General features: G+C 35.3%; 1 protein-coding gene across 2 annotated transcripts; it reads left to right on the top strand.

The window, feature by feature from the left end:
* The first annotated feature begins 112 nt into the window (after positions 1–112).
* Positions 113–16,486, top strand: LOC136833230 (glucose-fructose oxidoreductase domain-containing protein 1). Of its 2 annotated transcripts, XM_067095105.1 has the most exons (5): positions 113–253; positions 7,510–7,681; positions 8,295–8,432; positions 8,891–9,688; positions 16,292–16,486. In XM_067095105.1, the coding sequence occupies exons 2-5, from the start codon at positions 7,520–7,522 to the stop codon at positions 16,310–16,312; spliced, it is 1,119 nt and encodes a 372-aa protein (XP_066951206.1). In that variant the 5' UTR covers positions 113–253; positions 7,510–7,519; the 3' UTR covers positions 16,313–16,486. The 2 variants fall into 2 exon arrangements, with proteins under 2 accessions (XP_066951206.1, XP_066951205.1); XM_067095104.1 differs by having other exon boundaries at positions 8,891–16,486.
* The last annotated feature ends 1,904 nt before the right edge of the window (positions 16,487–18,390 follow it).

The following is an 18,390-nucleotide window of genomic DNA, read 5'->3' as shown; positions in this document are numbered from 1 at the left end:
AAACATCCCAGAGGAACTATATTTGTTTTACAGATTCAGATAATAATGGATATAGAATAATCTATTGAAAGTGTGAATTAATCCTCCTAATTGAACACTATACTAAGGAAGTATTGCAATTTATTGATAACAAAAGCGGGGTTTTACAATAATCAGTAATCAAAGAAAACATTACTTATGTGCACAGAATGGATTCGTAAACATTAGAAGTTGCGAAACGAAGCGAACTGCAACGCAGCGACCCTCAAGTGCCGTTAGTATTCTTGCGATATTTTGTGGGTGTTTGCATGCCCAAGGATTTTTGTTAGTGATAGAGAAGGCAGGTAATTTAGGGGGAAATTTGATGTCATTTAGTTTTCCTACGATTACTTAGTAGATGCCTAAGGCTTTAGTGTAGGGTAGGCTGTCCTAGCCTGGAAATGCCAAACCGAGACTAGTTTAGGCCTGTTTGAGAGTTAGCCATACTATAGTTTTAAGGTAAACTTTTACAGGAAGAGTTAAACGACGGAAATAGGTTCCGCAGACGAATAAAAACCTAAATTTCCTAGAATGCCACTCCCTAACCTACCTTCAGAGGCCTAACCTCACTTTGGGCACCGTGTCCTCCCAGGACCCTCCCACCCCCAAAGTAACAGTAAACTTCAGAGACAATGAACTAAGCTTGTGTTCGGAGGTAGTCCCTTTTGCTGAGCAAACTATGAAGACTCCCCGAATAAGTAATACAGCTAGATTAGATTAGGTTAGGGTACGATAGGTTAGCATAGTTTCTTTTATAATAGGTTTCCTTAGCCAATCCCTTCTTGAACGTATGGCTCCCTGATAACTTGCGCATGCACGGAACCATTCCATGACAACAGCATGGCGGTCCGGTCTTTCTCCCAACGTTTCCAAAACTACGCGTTCCCGAAGGGTCCCCAACCATGTTGGGTAGATATGAGGTTAATAACAATTGACTGACAATAAACAATACCACCTCCTTCATCTACAGCACTAAAAGTATAGGAAAAATCAATTTCCAAGGTAATAGGCTAGTCTGTGTGGAGCTCTTCCTCAGAAATACCATAGTCTATAGGATAATTCTACAGTTTAGGGATCCAAATTCACTGCATTACATAAAGCCAAAATCAGCACATACATTTATCAAATATTCATTGAATCATGGAAAACAATGGAAAAATTACCAGTTTATCTGCTTACAGAAGCAGAGATTGTAAAAAAACAAAGGGGAAAAGGCAGAATGCAAATAAACAAAAACATGGCTTGTGGGATAAGGACCCATAGAGTTTTGAGAAAATTGTAAATCTCTGCTTCTGTAAGCAGATAAACTGCTCATTTTTTCAAATTTATTAAAAAGTGGCTGCAGAAGAGCAAGAGCCTGTGCCAGGTTCCTGCCTGGTTCCTTGTTCCTAAGCGCTCACTCCACAGACCCAATTGTGGGCACACTACACTATTCGTGTGAGGTGCATAGCCTTATTCCCTTTTGTTTTCTTACAATCTCTGCTTCTTTGAGCAGATAAAGTGCTTATACTTGTGTTTGCAGATATGAGCAGATAAACTGCTTATACTTGTGTTTGCAGATCTGTTGAAAGAAGAAATTGAATAGGAAAGAAAACTTAATACACACAAGGGAGCAGTGAATTTGGACCCCTAAGCTGTAGGATTACCGTTTGCAGTTTTACCAAGACTAGATTAGCCTATGAGGTGCTAGTTTTGGGCCTACTTTGGAAAACAGAATTTTCACAAGATGGAGGGGGTGTTGAAGCAAAAATAACTTAAGAGCCCAGTGTCAACAGCACAAGCCTTGTGAAAAGTGCTTGAAGAGTAAGAAAAGTATTAGGCTAATTGGTGTATAAGACAGGGCCGCAAAGTTGTCATGCTGATAGCTGATAAGTTCTTATAATTTTCAGTTATAGTATTTCTGATGAATAAGATTTCCACTTCAGTGAGGTTGATTGGATTCCACTTACGGGAAGTTTCTTGTATTCAGTTAGGGCTATGGATGTTATCGTCATAGTTTAAAGACCTTTTTAAGAAAAAGATTTACAAAGCAGACAGTTCCTAAGATGTGTATATTAGCCATTTGCAAGTTGCCATAAATGCAGTGATTAAAAACCACATGTATGGCAAAATTTGAGCAGTGTATGCTGTTTTACCTCTCAGGAGCCTTCTCAGAATTTGCACACCCACTAGTTCATTTGAGGTCAGTGTGCACATGGTTTTCAGCATTCAGGTATTCTTTCACTGAGTACCTGACCCACAACTTCAGTTGTACAGCAGTTATTTACCTTTAATATCAAACAAAACATTCATGTACCATAGTACTGTATGTATTTTAACTATAAAAGATAAAATTCTCACCTTACGTTATACAGTATTCTGCTGCTGTATGGAGAAATTTCCCTTATACTGTATAGCTGTTTTGTACAATGTTATGCATGGTTACCTAGTCTTTGTAAACAACACAGACTTGTAATGGCCACTTCAAAAAGTATCTGGAGTCAGGTTTTCTATGAGAACATTCAGTGTTATTTTTTATGTCCTTTAATTCATTCATGCAAGGCAATAGAACACCATATGAAATACAGTAATAATAATGAACATACAAAGTTTGGAGAAAAAACAATGCTCTCTCTCTCTCTCTCTCTCTCTCTCTCTCTCTCTCTCTCTCTCTCTCTCTCTCTCTCTCTCTCTCTCTCTCTCTCTCTCTCTCTCTCCACAAAAGATCAAAAAGCTTTTTAATAATCTACATACTGTATACTGTACATATAAAATATTAGTATTTTTATTGTAATTTATTTACTTAGACTATGTTATTGCTAATGGTAATGCAGAATATGAAGGTAATGATGAATATGAGAGAATTAAAATTGATTGAAATATTGTTAGTTAAAGTGGTGTAAAGTACTGTGAAGTACTGTATAGTACATCCTTGATCAGGGAAAGCCCCAGTGAAGTGAAACACCTAAAAAAAAAAAGTGGGATATCTCAGGAAGTATGTGGAAACGTGGAAGTTGCAAACTTAGAAATCATGTGCAAACATGGAAGTTGCAGACCAGAGTGGAGCAAAAAATAATGATAACAGTCCACATCTGTAGAATATAAATTAGAAGTTGCCAAGGCAGAGATACCATCAAGACATTGGGTTGACCAGATGGTGCTTAGACGAATTATGTAGCCTACTTGTACAGTATTAGAGTGTTAGTTTATTAATACCGTCTTACCTTATTCTTGTAAGGCAAAACAATTGTTTTTATCATTCATTTTGCAACATTATATTGATATATCTCAATGAAAAATTTTGTCATTGAATGTATGGTAGCAAAGCTTAGGCTAATTTCAACTGGGAAACCACTAAGTATCAATTCTTAGAAAATTAAAGGTAAGAATGGATTGAGCAAAAGTGCGGCTTCTGGTTGGTGAGAATTCCATTAATTAACCTTTCACTTGAATGTTGGCAAAACATTCTGATCATATTCTATGGGCGTAGACCACTGGGAGCATGAATGCTGAAGCCACACACTAGTGCAGTATTTGTAGATTATTATTACATACACCAGTAAAGCTCTTACTTGTAAGGTGTTTGCCTTCAATACTTCCCTAGGAAAAAGGATGCCATCATCTTTAGAGTTCCATTAACACTGTAATTACATCTCTGGAACTCTCTGGAAACTTATTTGTTGTATTGATTTTGGGTAGGTTAAGGCAGTTTTTTATAACAGACACACTGACTGTACCAAGTCAGATGTTTTATGCAAAAACTTGTTGCATGTATTAATGTAAGGTAATGTGAGACAAATGAATCTCATTTCTAGAGTAATAATCTAACTAAATTTGTCTGTCAGAGTAGAGAAAAACATGGTACAATACTGTAACAATAGTGTAAATTTCTTATCAAGAGCATGCGTATTGTGTGGTTTGTATGTTTTTGTTTATAGTTGTTAAGACAATCTACTTTTGTTTTTTTCTATACGTTTACCTATCCTGCAGTGTAGGTTGAACCTTTGATTGAAATCAAGAGCAGTGGTAAAAATTTACTCTTAAAGTAGCTGCATTACCGAAATAATTAAACTGCCCGTCGTAGCCTTGTGTTGTTATTTTTCTTAGTTGGTTTTGACATTAAACTAGGCCCCCTGCATGAGGTTTGGCTATTTATAACACAGAGTCATCAGGAATTTTTTCAGGCTACCAGGTAGAAGGGTTGCCTGTATGTTGTATTGTAGATCAAGTCATGTTATTGAGTTAGTTGTTGAAATGTGATTGGAAATTAAACTAACTCCTATGTTTGTAAAAGTTTCATTACCTTAGTAATCTCCTTATCTATGATCATCTGGTATAAAATACTATTGATAACTTACTTTATTAAGGTAAAACGTTTCCATTGAACTAAAGTGGTTGAGGATAATAAAATGAAACTGAATAAATGGTTACATTAAGTCAGCCCTTTTTCTCTAATTACGTGCATGTCACTTCTGTTTTTATGATAAAATACCCAAAAAAATTTTCAGAGGGAGCATTGGACCTAAATGTTATTAGTCAAGACTTTTGGAAGTACTGTAGTGTAATTCTTGATTTTGAAGTTTTTAGAATGAGTGAAATTTGACAATATTAGCAGTAAGTTCAAATAGAGTTACTAAAAGCTCATAAATAACCATCTGAAGAAATTAGGCTGGTATCGGGGATTGCAGATTTCTGTAATGCAGTTACAAAATGAAGAAAAAGGGGTTTTGCCTAGTACAAGTCTGTTAACTATAACTGGGAGATTTAAGTCAGTTTACTCAAAGTATATGAATTTAACAACCGCACCCCATGGACATGTCTTTCTATATTGTTCTGGAGACAGGATGGATTTTTGTACTGTGGTGGGGACTTCACTCCTGCCGAGAGATCCTACAAAACTTTGCCACTGTTGATTCAGGGTTTTGTTACGTAAGACAGACTCCCCTGCATGTGCCACAAGTTATGCAGCAGGGATAGTATCTTTCCTAGTATGGCTACAACTCAGTTATGGATCATAAGAACTCTTATGTCAGATCTGGTGTCCTGTTGGACACCAGTCTCTTTCCATGCAGTGCTCTGTGACAGTCCTCAGTTGCCTGAGTAGTGGATGTCACACTTAGGCATGGTCTGGTCAGGACACCTATACTTAAACTGTTTGGTCTGTTGAGGTGGCTGCTGGTGAGTTTTCAAGCCCTGTTGAATGTTTGCAGCAAGAGCAGTTCCCAGGCCTCCTGGCACTGATAATGTCACAGGTTTTCTTAACTCAAGAGTTTCTCCTGTAGGAGATTGTGCAGTAGTTTTATTATCCCAGCATCATTAATGAATCAGCACTGTAAGTATTGGCTTCTGTACACTCAGCAGATGAAGTGATGCACTTTCTTAAGACTCACGTTATGTCAAAAACAAAGCATGGATACAGCCTCTTATAAATTCCACTTACATTTGATCTATCAAGGTTCAGTGATCCAGTGAAGCTTAATGATATTACTGTGAAGGCTGGTGTTTGGACATTGTCTGTATAGTAGCGATGAGATTATCATTTACCAAAGAAAAGCTGATAATGGATAAATGGATATGGGTATTACTTTTGTTTGTTTACTGCAGTTTTTAGAGTTTTCTGGACACCTTTTAGAAGAAATGGATTTTTTGCTGAGGAGGGTTAGATGGCCTTAGAATTTGAGGTATATTTCCATCTAGTGCTGTTACAGGAGAAAATTTCGATCATTTTCTCTGCGTTGCAGATCAGTCATCAGGAGAAAGACTACCCAAATTTATGAAGTCTATGAAGGTCAGGGAACTAACGCATGTCATAGCCATGATTAGTCAGAATTGGGTGATTTTTCTGCAGGGCAAACATTTGAACCTGGTGACTAACAAGTTGATGATATTCAGAAATTCGATTTGAGTCCTCATAATTTCTAACTTCTTTGCGTCTCAGATCCCTACAAGGACTGATTCTTTGTTGAGCATAGGGACATCACAATTTTGAAAATAGAAAGCAGAGTTTTCATTTTGCTGAACTGGAGTTTGACCCTCTTCTGTTAAGTAGGTTTCCAGCCCTAAGCTTGTTAGAATTGTAGGCAAATGTGTGTTCTGAGGGCCTTTTCAAGGAGACCTGAGCTGTATGTAAACCAAACCAGATATACAATCATAGGTTCACAAGGGACTAGAGGGCCAGCAGCCTTAGTATGATAAATTGTCTTAAGTGGACAGAAGTCATTAATTAGACAGGTCTAGGTGGCCTTGTCTGCAAATTTGATGTACGTTATTCCTTTTAAACTGAATGGCTCTATCAAGCATCATTGTTTACGGTACTTATGCAACTTGGTCACCTCAGCAGGATGGAATGGATGTTACTGTCTCTCTCTCTTCGAAACTAGCAGCTATAACACTAAGGTCTTTGGCTCACACACTTGAGCAAGGTCTGTGGAGGATGATAGTTTCCATTGGCTACCCAGCCCCCCTTCAGGTAGAACCATTATCTTTAGTAGCAAGATAATTTGAGAAAGTTTAAGACCAAGACCGGGAAAGATATGGAATCCTTTTCAGTCACATATTCAAAACTGCACTTTTTTTTTTTGCCTTGAAAAATCCCCGACCCTTTGACTAAATAGTCTTCCACAATGTGATATCATTTGAAAAGTAACAATCGGCAAAACCCTTGGACACAAAGGTGAAAAAAGTAATTGTAAATGCCTCATAAAATGAGAAATGTGACAGAGATACAAAACTGAACTCTTCAAGCAATAAGTCTGGTTTAGTGCTTCTTCATTTAGTGTTCATTCAGTACATTCATTTATTACTGTATTGGACTTACTCAGATTTAAGGTTTTTTCGGTTTTGAGTGTAACTCCGTTGGTGACTCCTTTTCTCCCCTGAGCCCAACATCCATCCCTATCCCTTCCTCTCTCTTCCTGTACCCAATCTTGAGTAAGTTTTTGTGATGCTGATGGCATCCACAAAAAAGTATTTCTTGTCTGTTATGTAAGATTATTCTTGTTACACCTGCCAACTCTCGCCATATTAAATCTGAAACAACAAAACAACTGACTTTTATGGTGAAGGACTGAATTAAGGTTTTTTCTTTCTGAATTTTATTCCTTTTAGTCTATGGCTTCGCTGAGGTTTCATGACAAAGCATTGTTGTGGATGGGGTTACTAGATAGTACCCTGTAGGTACCATACAGCCCAGTTTTGTCCATTGCTTATTGAGTAAGACAGAATGCTATCTGTTAACGTGTATTGGGTTAGAAACACAAAAAGTGTTTAACAGATTTTGTCAGAAATTTGTATTTTCAGTAACTTTTTAACAGTGTATTGAATGCATGTAGTTAGTGTTTTTATAGAGTTACCTTATTCATACTTCATAGAATAACCATAGCTTTGTACAGATTTTATTGTACTTGTTACAATAGGAACTTATTTTATCCCCATGGTGGTTGTTAATTCACTGGGGAGGGTATCATAATCAAATTTAATATATTTAGTGTAGTTTCATTTACTGCATTTCAGGCTGAAGACCATGCTTCCTGGCATTGGGGTGTTTGGCACTGGGGACATTGTAAGAGCCCTGGTGCCATTCCTTAGAGCTAAAGGTTTTCGGGTAGAGGCAGTTTGGGGCAGGACCCTTGATGCTGCTGAAAATGTAGCCACAGAACTCAACATTCCTTTTCATACTAATAAGGTAAGATTTGCATTTAATTCTCACTTTTCTTTACACTAGCAGTTTGGGAATTCTCCCAAGCAAGCTAAGATAGTGATACAATTTGCATTTTTCTTAAAATATTATTTTTATGTACCTTCATGTTTTCCTCAGTTAAAACATTGGTGTAATTTGATGGATGGCTAGTATATACTGTAGTTAATAGACTGTTAATGGGAAAAATTTTATAGCTGTTCAGGTTGCCATTAAGAGGCTAATGCTATAAGTCTATAAATGAATACTGTGTTGGAACAGGGAATGAGAATGAAGATTTTGATTTTTCACATACATATTTACAAGGATATTCTTATAGTCCAATTAAAACTGAGTCAGTAATTTTATTTGTGTAGTTATCTTGTTACCAGTTTAATTTCAGAATGTCATTTCTTATTAAATCTTTTGTTGATAAAATGATTGGGGGATATTACAGAAATATACCTGGAATATATTCTTGAGAAAATGGGACTGTACGTGAAAATGAATGACCTTTGATATTTGTGAATAATACTAACAAAAGTATTATTCACGTCTCTGAGAGTCCTCAGTGGTCTGAGCAACAGGCAAATAATATAGTACTGTTTTTGTGAATATTCAGGTTGATGATGTACTGCTTCGGAAGGATGTTGATTTAGTCTTCATAATTTGCCAACCAGATCTTCATGCACAGATAGCTGTCAAGGCTTTGGGCATTGGTAAACATGTGTTATGTGACAGACCAGCAGGACTTTGTCAGGTAAGTGTACTTTATTGGTAGCTAGAATTTTTGCATATTTTTGTTTAGAAAATTGTTGTAGTTTTACTTTTTTTATGAAATACAGTATTTCAGTTTAGTAAGAATAGTGTATATTATGTGTAATGCAAGTATTTTATATTTTAGAAGGGAAAGTAAGTTTGGTGATGGGTTGTGAATAGAAGTTTCTACATAGTGTTTTGAGTTAAAGGTCTCATTTTGTTCCACTGCTTAAAAATCAGTATGGCATGCCTTTAGATTTCAAATGAGGTCTCAAGTTAATGAAAGTGAGGTACTGTATTACTGAAAAGTATTTTAGAAACCTTGTCCATGCTGTAACTAGTGTATGTAGTAAAAAGGGTTCAGTTAGTCATACAATTTATAGTACAGTAGTTATAAAATAATTCTCATGATCTTACTTTGAAGATAACTTGCAGATTCTTATTCCTTTTTATCTGCAGTTAGAAGTCCTGAAGATGGTACATGCTGCCCAGTACTATCCATCCCTCATTTCAGTCATATCCCACGGACTTCGATTTCTTCCAGCGTTTGTGCACATGAAACGACAAATCGATTCAGGCTATGTTGGTACCGTAAATGTTTGTGATGTCAGAGTACACTGTGGAAGCATGATTGGGCATCAGTTTGACTGGATGTGCAGTCATTTAATGGGTGGGGGAATCTTAACCATGGTTGGTAGCCATATTATAGACATTGTGTCGTTTGTCACCGGACAGCGTGCAACTCGTGTTCATGGAATGATGCGAACTTTCACGAAGAGTACAGAAAAGATCAATGGCATTAGATGGATTGATAGTGATGACTTCTGCAGTTTCCAAATGATATTGGATGGAGGAATCTGTGTTACTGCCACTCTCAATAGTCATATGGCTGGAGGATTTGTTCAGGAGGTTGTTGTCTGTGGAAGTCGAGGAAGGTTGGTAGTTCGAGGAGCAAATCTCTATGGCCAGAATACCAGTTTGGATCGAGAAGAGTTGATTCATGAAGGCCCAGATGATGTAGCTCACCTTACAAATAAGAACAGTAACGCAAGAATAAATTCACTGTTGCCCCAGCCATATCTTCAAGGATTATTTAGGCTTGTTGGGGCACTGAAGGAGGCATTTGCCACTGGAGATGGGGAGCACGGGTGGTTGAAAGAGCCTGTTTCTAGTGCAGCAACTTTTGAGGATGGGCAATATGTTCAAGCAGTCATCGATGCCATCAAACTGTCATCAGCTAGTCGTCAGTGGGAACAGGTAACAGTAGCAAATGATGAGAACGAACTGAATCCATTAATGACACGGCTTAATCTTCCTAACATTAACATGAGTTCCTTGGATGCACTTTCACAGGCTCCAACTAACAGACCTCCTCCCCAACGCAAAGTTACTAGTTCCGAGTCTCATTTGCCTTGGAGCTTCGCTACAAAGCACTAAAAACATTGGATGGAAGTGTTTGCTTTTGAGGGAGCTGTCTGCATTTCGGAATTGTTTAATTTAGCTTTAATTGGTAATGCATTCTTTAGATGTGTATATTTGTTTTAGTTTTAAAAACTTGGAAGGAGAATGAAGTATTTACTTTTCTTCTTAGAATGGTACATGGAATTGTGTTCTTTCTGTCTCTTTCAAACTGTAGGTGGTAATTTTGGCCGCTGTTGCTTCCTTTTATCGTTTGAAGTCTTTGACATTGGGAGTGGGAACCGAGGTGTTTTACAATTGTGTATTACATCAAGATTACTTCCATTTTTTGTGTCGGTAGACTCAATGTAAATTTTTTAAAATGAGTATTTATTGTAATGTAAACTGTTAAAATTTCCTGCCAAACCAAAGATCTTTTCCCACTTCTTAATACTATAGTATGTGTATGCAATCCTGCCAAAAGATATACAACATATTTAATTCACGTATCCTCTTTAATATCTTTTTAGATTGACAGGCAGTAGTCGGTTTGAATTTGGTGTTGAGAATTAGAGCATATTCTCAAGACTATATGTCAGGGAGGGCTACTGTAGCTTAGTTTAGTATGTAGTAGGTTTATACATCATTGACACAGAGGTGCTTTTTCATATCCCATAGGGAGGGATTAGGCACACAAGGTTCTTTAAGGCAAATCTTACTGGCATTTTATAATACCTTTTTAGGCACTGTATGTAAAACTTCCTGCATTATTATTTCAAGACATTTTGTGTGTCATGCATTTACAGATTATAATTTGTTATGTCATTGTTACATGCAATGAATTTCAAATGGGTTTGATGGTACCTAGGAATACTATTGTGCAATTTACATGTGATATTTATGTATGTAAATATGCTTTTGTCGTAAAATTTTATTTAAATATCTTGTCTGTAAAATTGTTATGCCAAATGCAGGTTGTTTGGCATTAACATTGTTTTTGTGGTAGCCAAATGTCTTTTTATTTTTGAAGCAATTTTGATTTGATAATCAATTTTGAAATTATTAAAAATAATAATTTAGGTACTTTATTAGAGCACAGTATATAGTATAATGAGCTAAAGTACTTAGTTTTGTATGTATTTAAAATTTTCAAAGGCAAGTATGTCAAGTTCATTTGAGGCTAGTATAGAATATACTTGAGGAAAAAATCTTAATAATAGAGCTGGTGTTGTTTTTTGCTTTCTGTAAGGAATGAAAAGGAGTTCTAGTTATGAAGAGGTGTGCTAACTTTTTAGCGAAACCTATTTGCTTAACCAACTATAAGTAGGTTGCTGTAGATTTTATTTATTTCTTATTTCAGCTTTGTTGATGCAAATACCATTTTTAATGATGTAGTTGGTGGAGGACAAATGTTTTTCATTGGGATAACAAGTACAGTATATTACTTCTTCAGTAATGTATTGATGTCTTCTTTTTGTCTAATTTTTTGTGTATAAAGTGTTGTGTTCATAGTTCTTGTAAATTTTCTTGCTTATTTCAGAACTGTCACTTCAGTCATTCTTTGGTAATGCAATGTATGCTTTAAGTGCACATATTTTGAACTGGGATAGTGGTATGCTTTAGAATTAAGAAGAATTCCTATATTGTGACAACTAGGAATTCGTTTTGCTTCCAGTCAGTGCTTTTGATCTTTGTGCAGGCTTACAAGGGTCTTACTACTGTGTTTTTTCTGTTATCTAAAATATCATTGCTTGGAACTTATAAAGGTAATGAAGGAATTGCGTAGTAACTATTTTGTTTGGATTACTTCCCATTTAACACTTAACATTGCACTTTCCAGATTTATAAGCCATGAAAGTACTGTTCTGTTGACATTGGTGTTAGTGGTGAAAGAATGAATTTCAGTTGTAGTATGAGAGACAAGGGTAATATTTGACATCAGATTTAGGTTGCAAGAGAGGAGCCATATCCAGGACAGGAATTACAGTATTAATGAAGTAGCTTTCAATTTAAAAGACTAGAAGATTGTAGGTGTTGAAGGTTGACTGTGATTATAGACATAATGTCTGAATGAGAAAAGTTTTGCCTATGGGATCCATTCATGTTAACAGCTGGTGATGGAGAAATTATGGAAACATTGATAAAACTTTAGACTTTGCATGCAAATACAAATGCTAGTTTTACCAGTTCAATACACCTTTCTTTTGACTCCCACTCATAACTGATCACTTATACTGCTGATAAACTGATGGTTCTGGGTAGTTACTTGACATTAATAACAGTGGGTAGAGTTTCAGTAATTATCAGATAAATACAGTTTCTATGCTGAGGAGAGATAGTGTATTCATTTTATGTGCACACTCTTAGAATATGCCAAACAGGGCATTAGGTATTAACATGTATAGTACTTCAAAAGATGGTATCCAGGAGACTCAGCACTTCTAAATGTCCACAAAGGATTTTGAGGTGCTCTTTCCTTATTGTCCTGTGCTTTATGACTGAAACAAGATTCATCATTTTTCAGTAATATGCCTTGATCACCCTTGAAAAAGTTTTTCTACCCCAAGTAAATCCTTTAGTATATTGATGATTCTTCTTGAATTGTACCTCCAGATAAATTTGTCTTGAATATAAGAGTATGACTGAGTCTTGTTGATATTAACCAGAAGATGTCAGAAATTATCAAGAAGATGGGAGACTGCTCTTTGACATTTTACAGTTAGCCACATGCATATAACCCTCAGATTTTAAGTGGCTGGGCCACTTGAGCCCTATTGCAGTGATTGCTCAGTAACCTTGATTGTGGGTCATTTGCTAGCTTAGTGCCCCACTTTTGAGTACTTTAGAAATGCTTCTCTCTTCGTACAGTAATTGGATGGGAATATCTGGTCTCCAAACTCGATACAAAATTCTAAAAATTTTAAATTTACCTAAACCCAAGAAAGAAAGAAAGAAAGAAAGTGAAATTTATTTTTAGTATGAATTTAACATTTTGTATGAAAACAGTAAATTATTAGCAGAATTTATCAGGAAAACAATTAAATGAGAAATAATTTCATGGAAATGATACATATCCAGTGCAACATACCAATTCAAGAAATTTGGCAAAAATTAAGAAAACTGTTGGCATAAACATAGACCACCAAGACATATTAACATATAATGAATAAAAAGTTTATGGTCTTTATACAACATTAAAAATTATGCACCTCTTATTGTGCTGTAGGCATTACTAATGAGTGTTTGTATCATCCCTTTGGGTCCTTAGCTGCCCTCACTTTTTAGCTTCTACTTTACTTCCATTCCATTCTTCAGTTTTGCTTTCAAACCTCTTTAAATGTTCTTGGTGCAACTGTGGGGTTTTCTCCCAGCCCCACCTGTAAATCCTTGCACTTCATCTCTATTTTCTGGATCTCTTTACCTTGCTGTCCAACTAGTACTCCAACTCCCTCTTTTCAGTGTGTTAAGCATTGAATGGCTGAGAGTGCCCTAGTGCTTGGCTAGACAGCCTAAATTTCATAAAACTGAACCAATGTCAAACAGTATTCGAGAACACTTGAATTATTTTAGCACTGGACAAAATTTTGATGCATACTTCTGTAAGGGTAAACACAAAATTGATTGAGAATATAAATTTTGAAAGTGTTGAAGATGTAATAGCTCAGAGCCAGGTAAAGACAAAATCAATTTTGAATTGATCAGTCATCTAGCCTCCTGAGCCAAAAGCCACATACTTCACTACTCTTGCCAACTTTGGACAAATAAACTGTTGCCAAAAGAATGGCAACATGCCATCATGATACTAATAGCAAAACCAGGCAAAGATCTTATCAATCCATCACACTAACGAATAACATATCTAACTTGCTTCTATGTAAAGTGATTGAAAAAATGATAAATTAAAAGATAAAGTAAGAGTTAAAATTGAGACCAATAAATGAAAAATATTAATTACCCAACCAAATCTGGATTACAGAAAAAGAAATATACACTTTACCCACTTTGTCACTTAATTAACTATATTGGTAAAGGATTCAAGTGGAATTGAGTAACTATTGCCATATTTTTTCCATTCAAAAGGTTTACAGTATTATCGGGGGGCGACGTGTTATATTGAAAGCATTATTTAACAATAGCATTTGAGGCCAACTGCCTTTCTTCATAAAATACTTCCTAACAGACTGCACTCTCCAGGTGTAAGTAAATAACGTTAACACAAATTGGAAAATGGTGCAACACAGTGAAGCATTTTTATTAGCACATAACAAATATTAAGATACTAAACTGACAATATGACCAAGATATTGCTTACATTGGCTTCTCACAGCTAACAATATGCTTTCAATTTCTTTTTGGAAAAAACAAAAGTCATGTTGCACAAAGAAAGATATTGAAGGAAAGAATTACAACATTTGACTAAAGGGACATACTTTATGTTTTAGATTAATGAGGTCAGATTATATACTGTATATATATAGGTATCAGACACATTAGTATAAAGGTTTGATTCAATATATAGCTTAGGACAAACAGTCTGCACTGGAGTGTTTGAAGTCCTAAATAAATTCTTAAAAGTCATAAGTAGTGAATCACCTTTCTTCAACGTAACTTTATTATACTACGTACAATAAAGATACTGTACAGACAGGTGGCTCAGTGACTAAAAATCTTTTCAATTAAAGAGATATTTGTATAGTCATCCACCTGTATTTCCAGTTAGAACCAACAGAATTTGAGGTCAGTAAATATAATAACAGACTCCATCTGTAGAACTACTCCCTTTTTTAATTGTACAAAAATTGTGTCCGTACACAGTTTTATTATCCAAAAATCCTTTTGTTCAGCAGATTAAGCTTTTATTCAACAAGTTATGTAAGGTGATGTATGTGACAAAATATGTTGGAAATGAGGATGCTGGTAAAGCAGTCAAAGCTCCAACTATACTATGAGAAGGACAAATGTACCTATTCTTGTAAATGGTTTTTAACTACCTCTAAAATTCATCATCTTGAGTAAAGGGCAAGCCCTGTGGAATAATAAATATGATAATAAAAAAACGTTTAATCCACTAGTATTGTTGTGCCTTGGAATTGGTCACATGTTTGACATGTAGTATTTGATGAATAACCTGTGTGGCCCAGCCCCAGAACACAGGACAGTACTAAGCATCAAACATTTTAATAATTTTGTCTACAATGAACAGTTAATATAAACTACTGTACTGGAAACAGGTCCTTGAAAGAAACCGTCATTCATAAACATTTTCAGTAGTATATTTTATTTTTAAAAATTTGGTGTAGTTCGTCCACATAGATTTATCTATATGAACAAACCATTTGGGCCAGCCTTATGGATCTTGTTTATATAAAATATGGTTCCTCCTCTTAACAGCAAGAGATATCTAAAGATATTTTTTTTACTGGTGTATCTATAGGTATGTATGGTGTGAAAGAATTTATATGAATATAGGGTCAATATGAAGGTTATTTTATCAGGTTTTATAAAGTTTGATGCTGGCACATAGAAATGTGTATATGTGTGCATATTTAGACGAAGATTAGTAGATAATATTTTGTCAACCCCGCATTTTTAGCATATAGCTCTCTCTATAGAATAGTGGGTCTTAAGAAATGAAAATGGATCTAACTCATCGTTAGATTGTATGGTTCTTCACACCAAGAAAAAAGTGCCACATTAAAGTTGTTTTGTCATGTCTTTGAATCAGTCTCATTCACTTGACCAATGAATATTAAATGAATAGCCCAGTTCCTGCATGCAGAGGATGTAGATCAATAATACAGGATATTTTATGTAAATGTCCAAATTGAAACAGTGAATGACAGATTTTGGAAACAATTCTGCTAACAGTTTCTTTGGTATAAATTTCAGATTAAAGCCTCAGACATGTGCTCGACTTTGGCTCTTGAAATAGCCATTCATTCATTCATTTATTAGTCTTCAAATTAAACCAACTTTTAACATGAATTTTCTCCATGGTTTTCTTCAATAGACAAGTGAAACCTTGGGAATCTTATTTAGCATGTATGTCTTTGTATCAAGCTTGTGTGCTAGTGCAACTGTTTTTCAGTAACAGCTGAGAAACGTATTTTGAAGTACAGCAGACAGTATTATAGCAAAACTAGGTTAGAATGAAAGTTGGATGACTGGATGGATGAAAAGTGATTGGTATTATATGCTTTTTAGCTGGTAAATCACATGCCAGCTGCTTAATCTGTTATATTGTTAGTACATGATACAGTACTTGAGTATGTTTTAATCTTTTAAATAAATTAAGAAAATATTAAATTGGAGATAAACATTGACAGCAAGGAAGTGAAATACCCATAAATTTTGGAATCTGTTTTTCTTATGTGTATGTACACAGTATTATTGTGTAAGAACTCAATAGCATGTAATAATGTGAGCAGACTTCTTTTATTTACAGTTTTTTTCTTATTTCAGATAAACATTGAGAAAATCTAAGTGACAGGGATGGTAAAACAAGTAATCTTAATGTTCACTCATATTCCCCCAAATTTCTTAAGGTTTTATTTTTATATTTTAAATTACTTCCTCTTACCATGTTACAATGAAACCAAATGAATTGAAAATGTACATGTGTATTCATTATCATAAAAGTAAACACTAGAAAGATGATTGCAATTTTTTTTATTTCATGTACTCTAAGAAAAGCAAATATGTTGAAAAAGTCTTAATTTTTTAGATTGTCATATGTTAATTAATTTAGAGTCAACCTCTGCAAGTTCTGTCCTTTTTGTGCCTTCTTATTTGCAATGGTTTGGCTTCCTCAAATTGATATGAAGTAAACAGGGACTCCAGGCATCATTATTACAGCCATTTTATTTGAAGATAAGAACATTTGAAGCATTTTACACCACATTTTAGTTCTTTGGAGGAAATGAGCCCAGAGTAGTGGCATCTTTTTTCACTGTCTAAATGATTGTTTATCTCCGTATAGGAGATAAACAATCATTTAGACACTGTCTTTACTACAACTGAAGTGTAAGAACGGGACTTTTAGTCGTTTCAACCCATTGGAAAAGGATATATTTCCAAATATTATATGCAAAACTCTGAACTGTGGTTAGAGATTTTTACACTTAAAAGACTGCTTTAGAAGGAGCCATGGAGCTGACTGTACTTCCAAAGGTAATACTTTTGTTTTGTATGCTGACATTGAAATATTGAAGTTGGTTATAGCTTATTACTTGATGACCTTGTGTTCCAGTTTAATTTTCTTACTTATAACATTTTTTTTTATCAATTTTAATGTCTTTCTCTCTTAGGAAAGGTAGAAATTCAATGGGCATAGAGGTTGAAATTTTGTTCAACATTGTTGGTTGTTTCTTTTTCCTTCGTATCTGAAATGATCCCCATCCAGTGATAGTTTAAGTTGGTTTTTTGAATGTTAAAGTGCTTTAGGCTTGTAACTGCTCTGCCATTTCGTGCAGCAACCATTTGTTTCTGTGTTTATTATTTTGTAACACAGGAGATGGTGTTCAAGGATATTACCTTGTGGTAAGCTTTTCTGCAGTCATAACTAGAGTGAGAACTTCATGATACTCTTGGAGCCAAGACAGTGATACAGTTTTTCACTTTCTTGTATATCAATGAGGAGTTTTACCAGAAACTGAAAGCTTCTAACTAAAGGTTCTGCAGTGAAATATTTTGTTTCTTTTTTTTCTCTGCTTATGCATGTCTTAAGCAGAATTAATATACAGCAGCAAGTCCAACTTCTTATAGTTAGCCACAACTTAGTGTGATGATAAGAAACACTGCCATCTATTGATGCTCCTCCGGAAGGCCAGCGGGTATAGTTTGTGGTTGAATTCAGGGAAGAAGCTGGGGTAATGGGCCATTTAGGCACTGCTGTAGTGGTTAACTGATGTTTCATCTTACACTCAATCACTTTGATACCAATGTTGTGCTGAGTCTAGTACTGTACCTAATTTTTTACTGTTTAGTTAGTATGTCTAATACTTGATTTTTGTAATGATATGCTATGCTGCATTTTCTTGACCAAGAAACCTGAGTCTGCCCAGAAGCTAACAGCCATCTTTTTAGGCAATGAGATCAAATCAGCACTTTTCTTTTCTCAAACTTGAAGCTTATGTTGGGCATCTTTCATAGCACAGTTTTGAATGGGAAAAACAATCCTTGGTCAGGAAGGATGGCATTACAGCCCCTTCAGTCCTTGAGAAGGATCAAAGTGAAGGCTGAGTATACAGTATTTGCCTTTTTCTATGTAGATCTTTTTTTAAATTTTTGTGTAGGTTTTTGTTTTAGTCCAGTCTGTAGCAAACAAAGAGGGTACTTTATATCTTATCTGTTTTAGTAGACATGCCTTAACTAGGTCAGTTCCCTTGAAAGAAAAGAACTATCAATTCTTTAACTTGTGTGAAGTACATGTAGATGAATTTGGGTCTGGGTGCAGTCCATTTTCTTTTTATTGTGTTATCACCAGTGTATGTCTTTATTCTTTCATAATAGGTTCTATGGTAGCTATTATTATTCTCAAGAAACTGACGAAGACCACCACA

Source organism: Macrobrachium rosenbergii, chromosome 51 (assembly GCF_040412425.1).
Source record: "Macrobrachium rosenbergii isolate ZJJX-2024 chromosome 51, ASM4041242v1, whole genome shotgun sequence".
NCBI classification, from domain to species: Eukaryota; Metazoa; Arthropoda; class Malacostraca; order Decapoda; family Palaemonidae; genus Macrobrachium; species Macrobrachium rosenbergii.
This window is presented reverse-complemented; position numbering and strand designations above follow the sequence as displayed.

Coding starts and splice junctions, on each gene's coding strand:
- LOC136833230 (XM_067095104.1), top strand. CDS start 7,520: ATGCTTCCTGGCATTGGGGTGTTTGGCACTGGGGACATTGTAAGAGCC. Junction 7,682..8,294: donor TTCCTTTTCATACTAATAAG/GTAAGATTTGCA, acceptor GTGAATATTCAG/GTTGATGATGTACTGCTTCG. Junction 8,433..8,890: donor GACCAGCAGGACTTTGTCAG/GTAAGTGTACTT, acceptor TTTTATCTGCAG/TTAGAAGTCCTGAAGATGGT.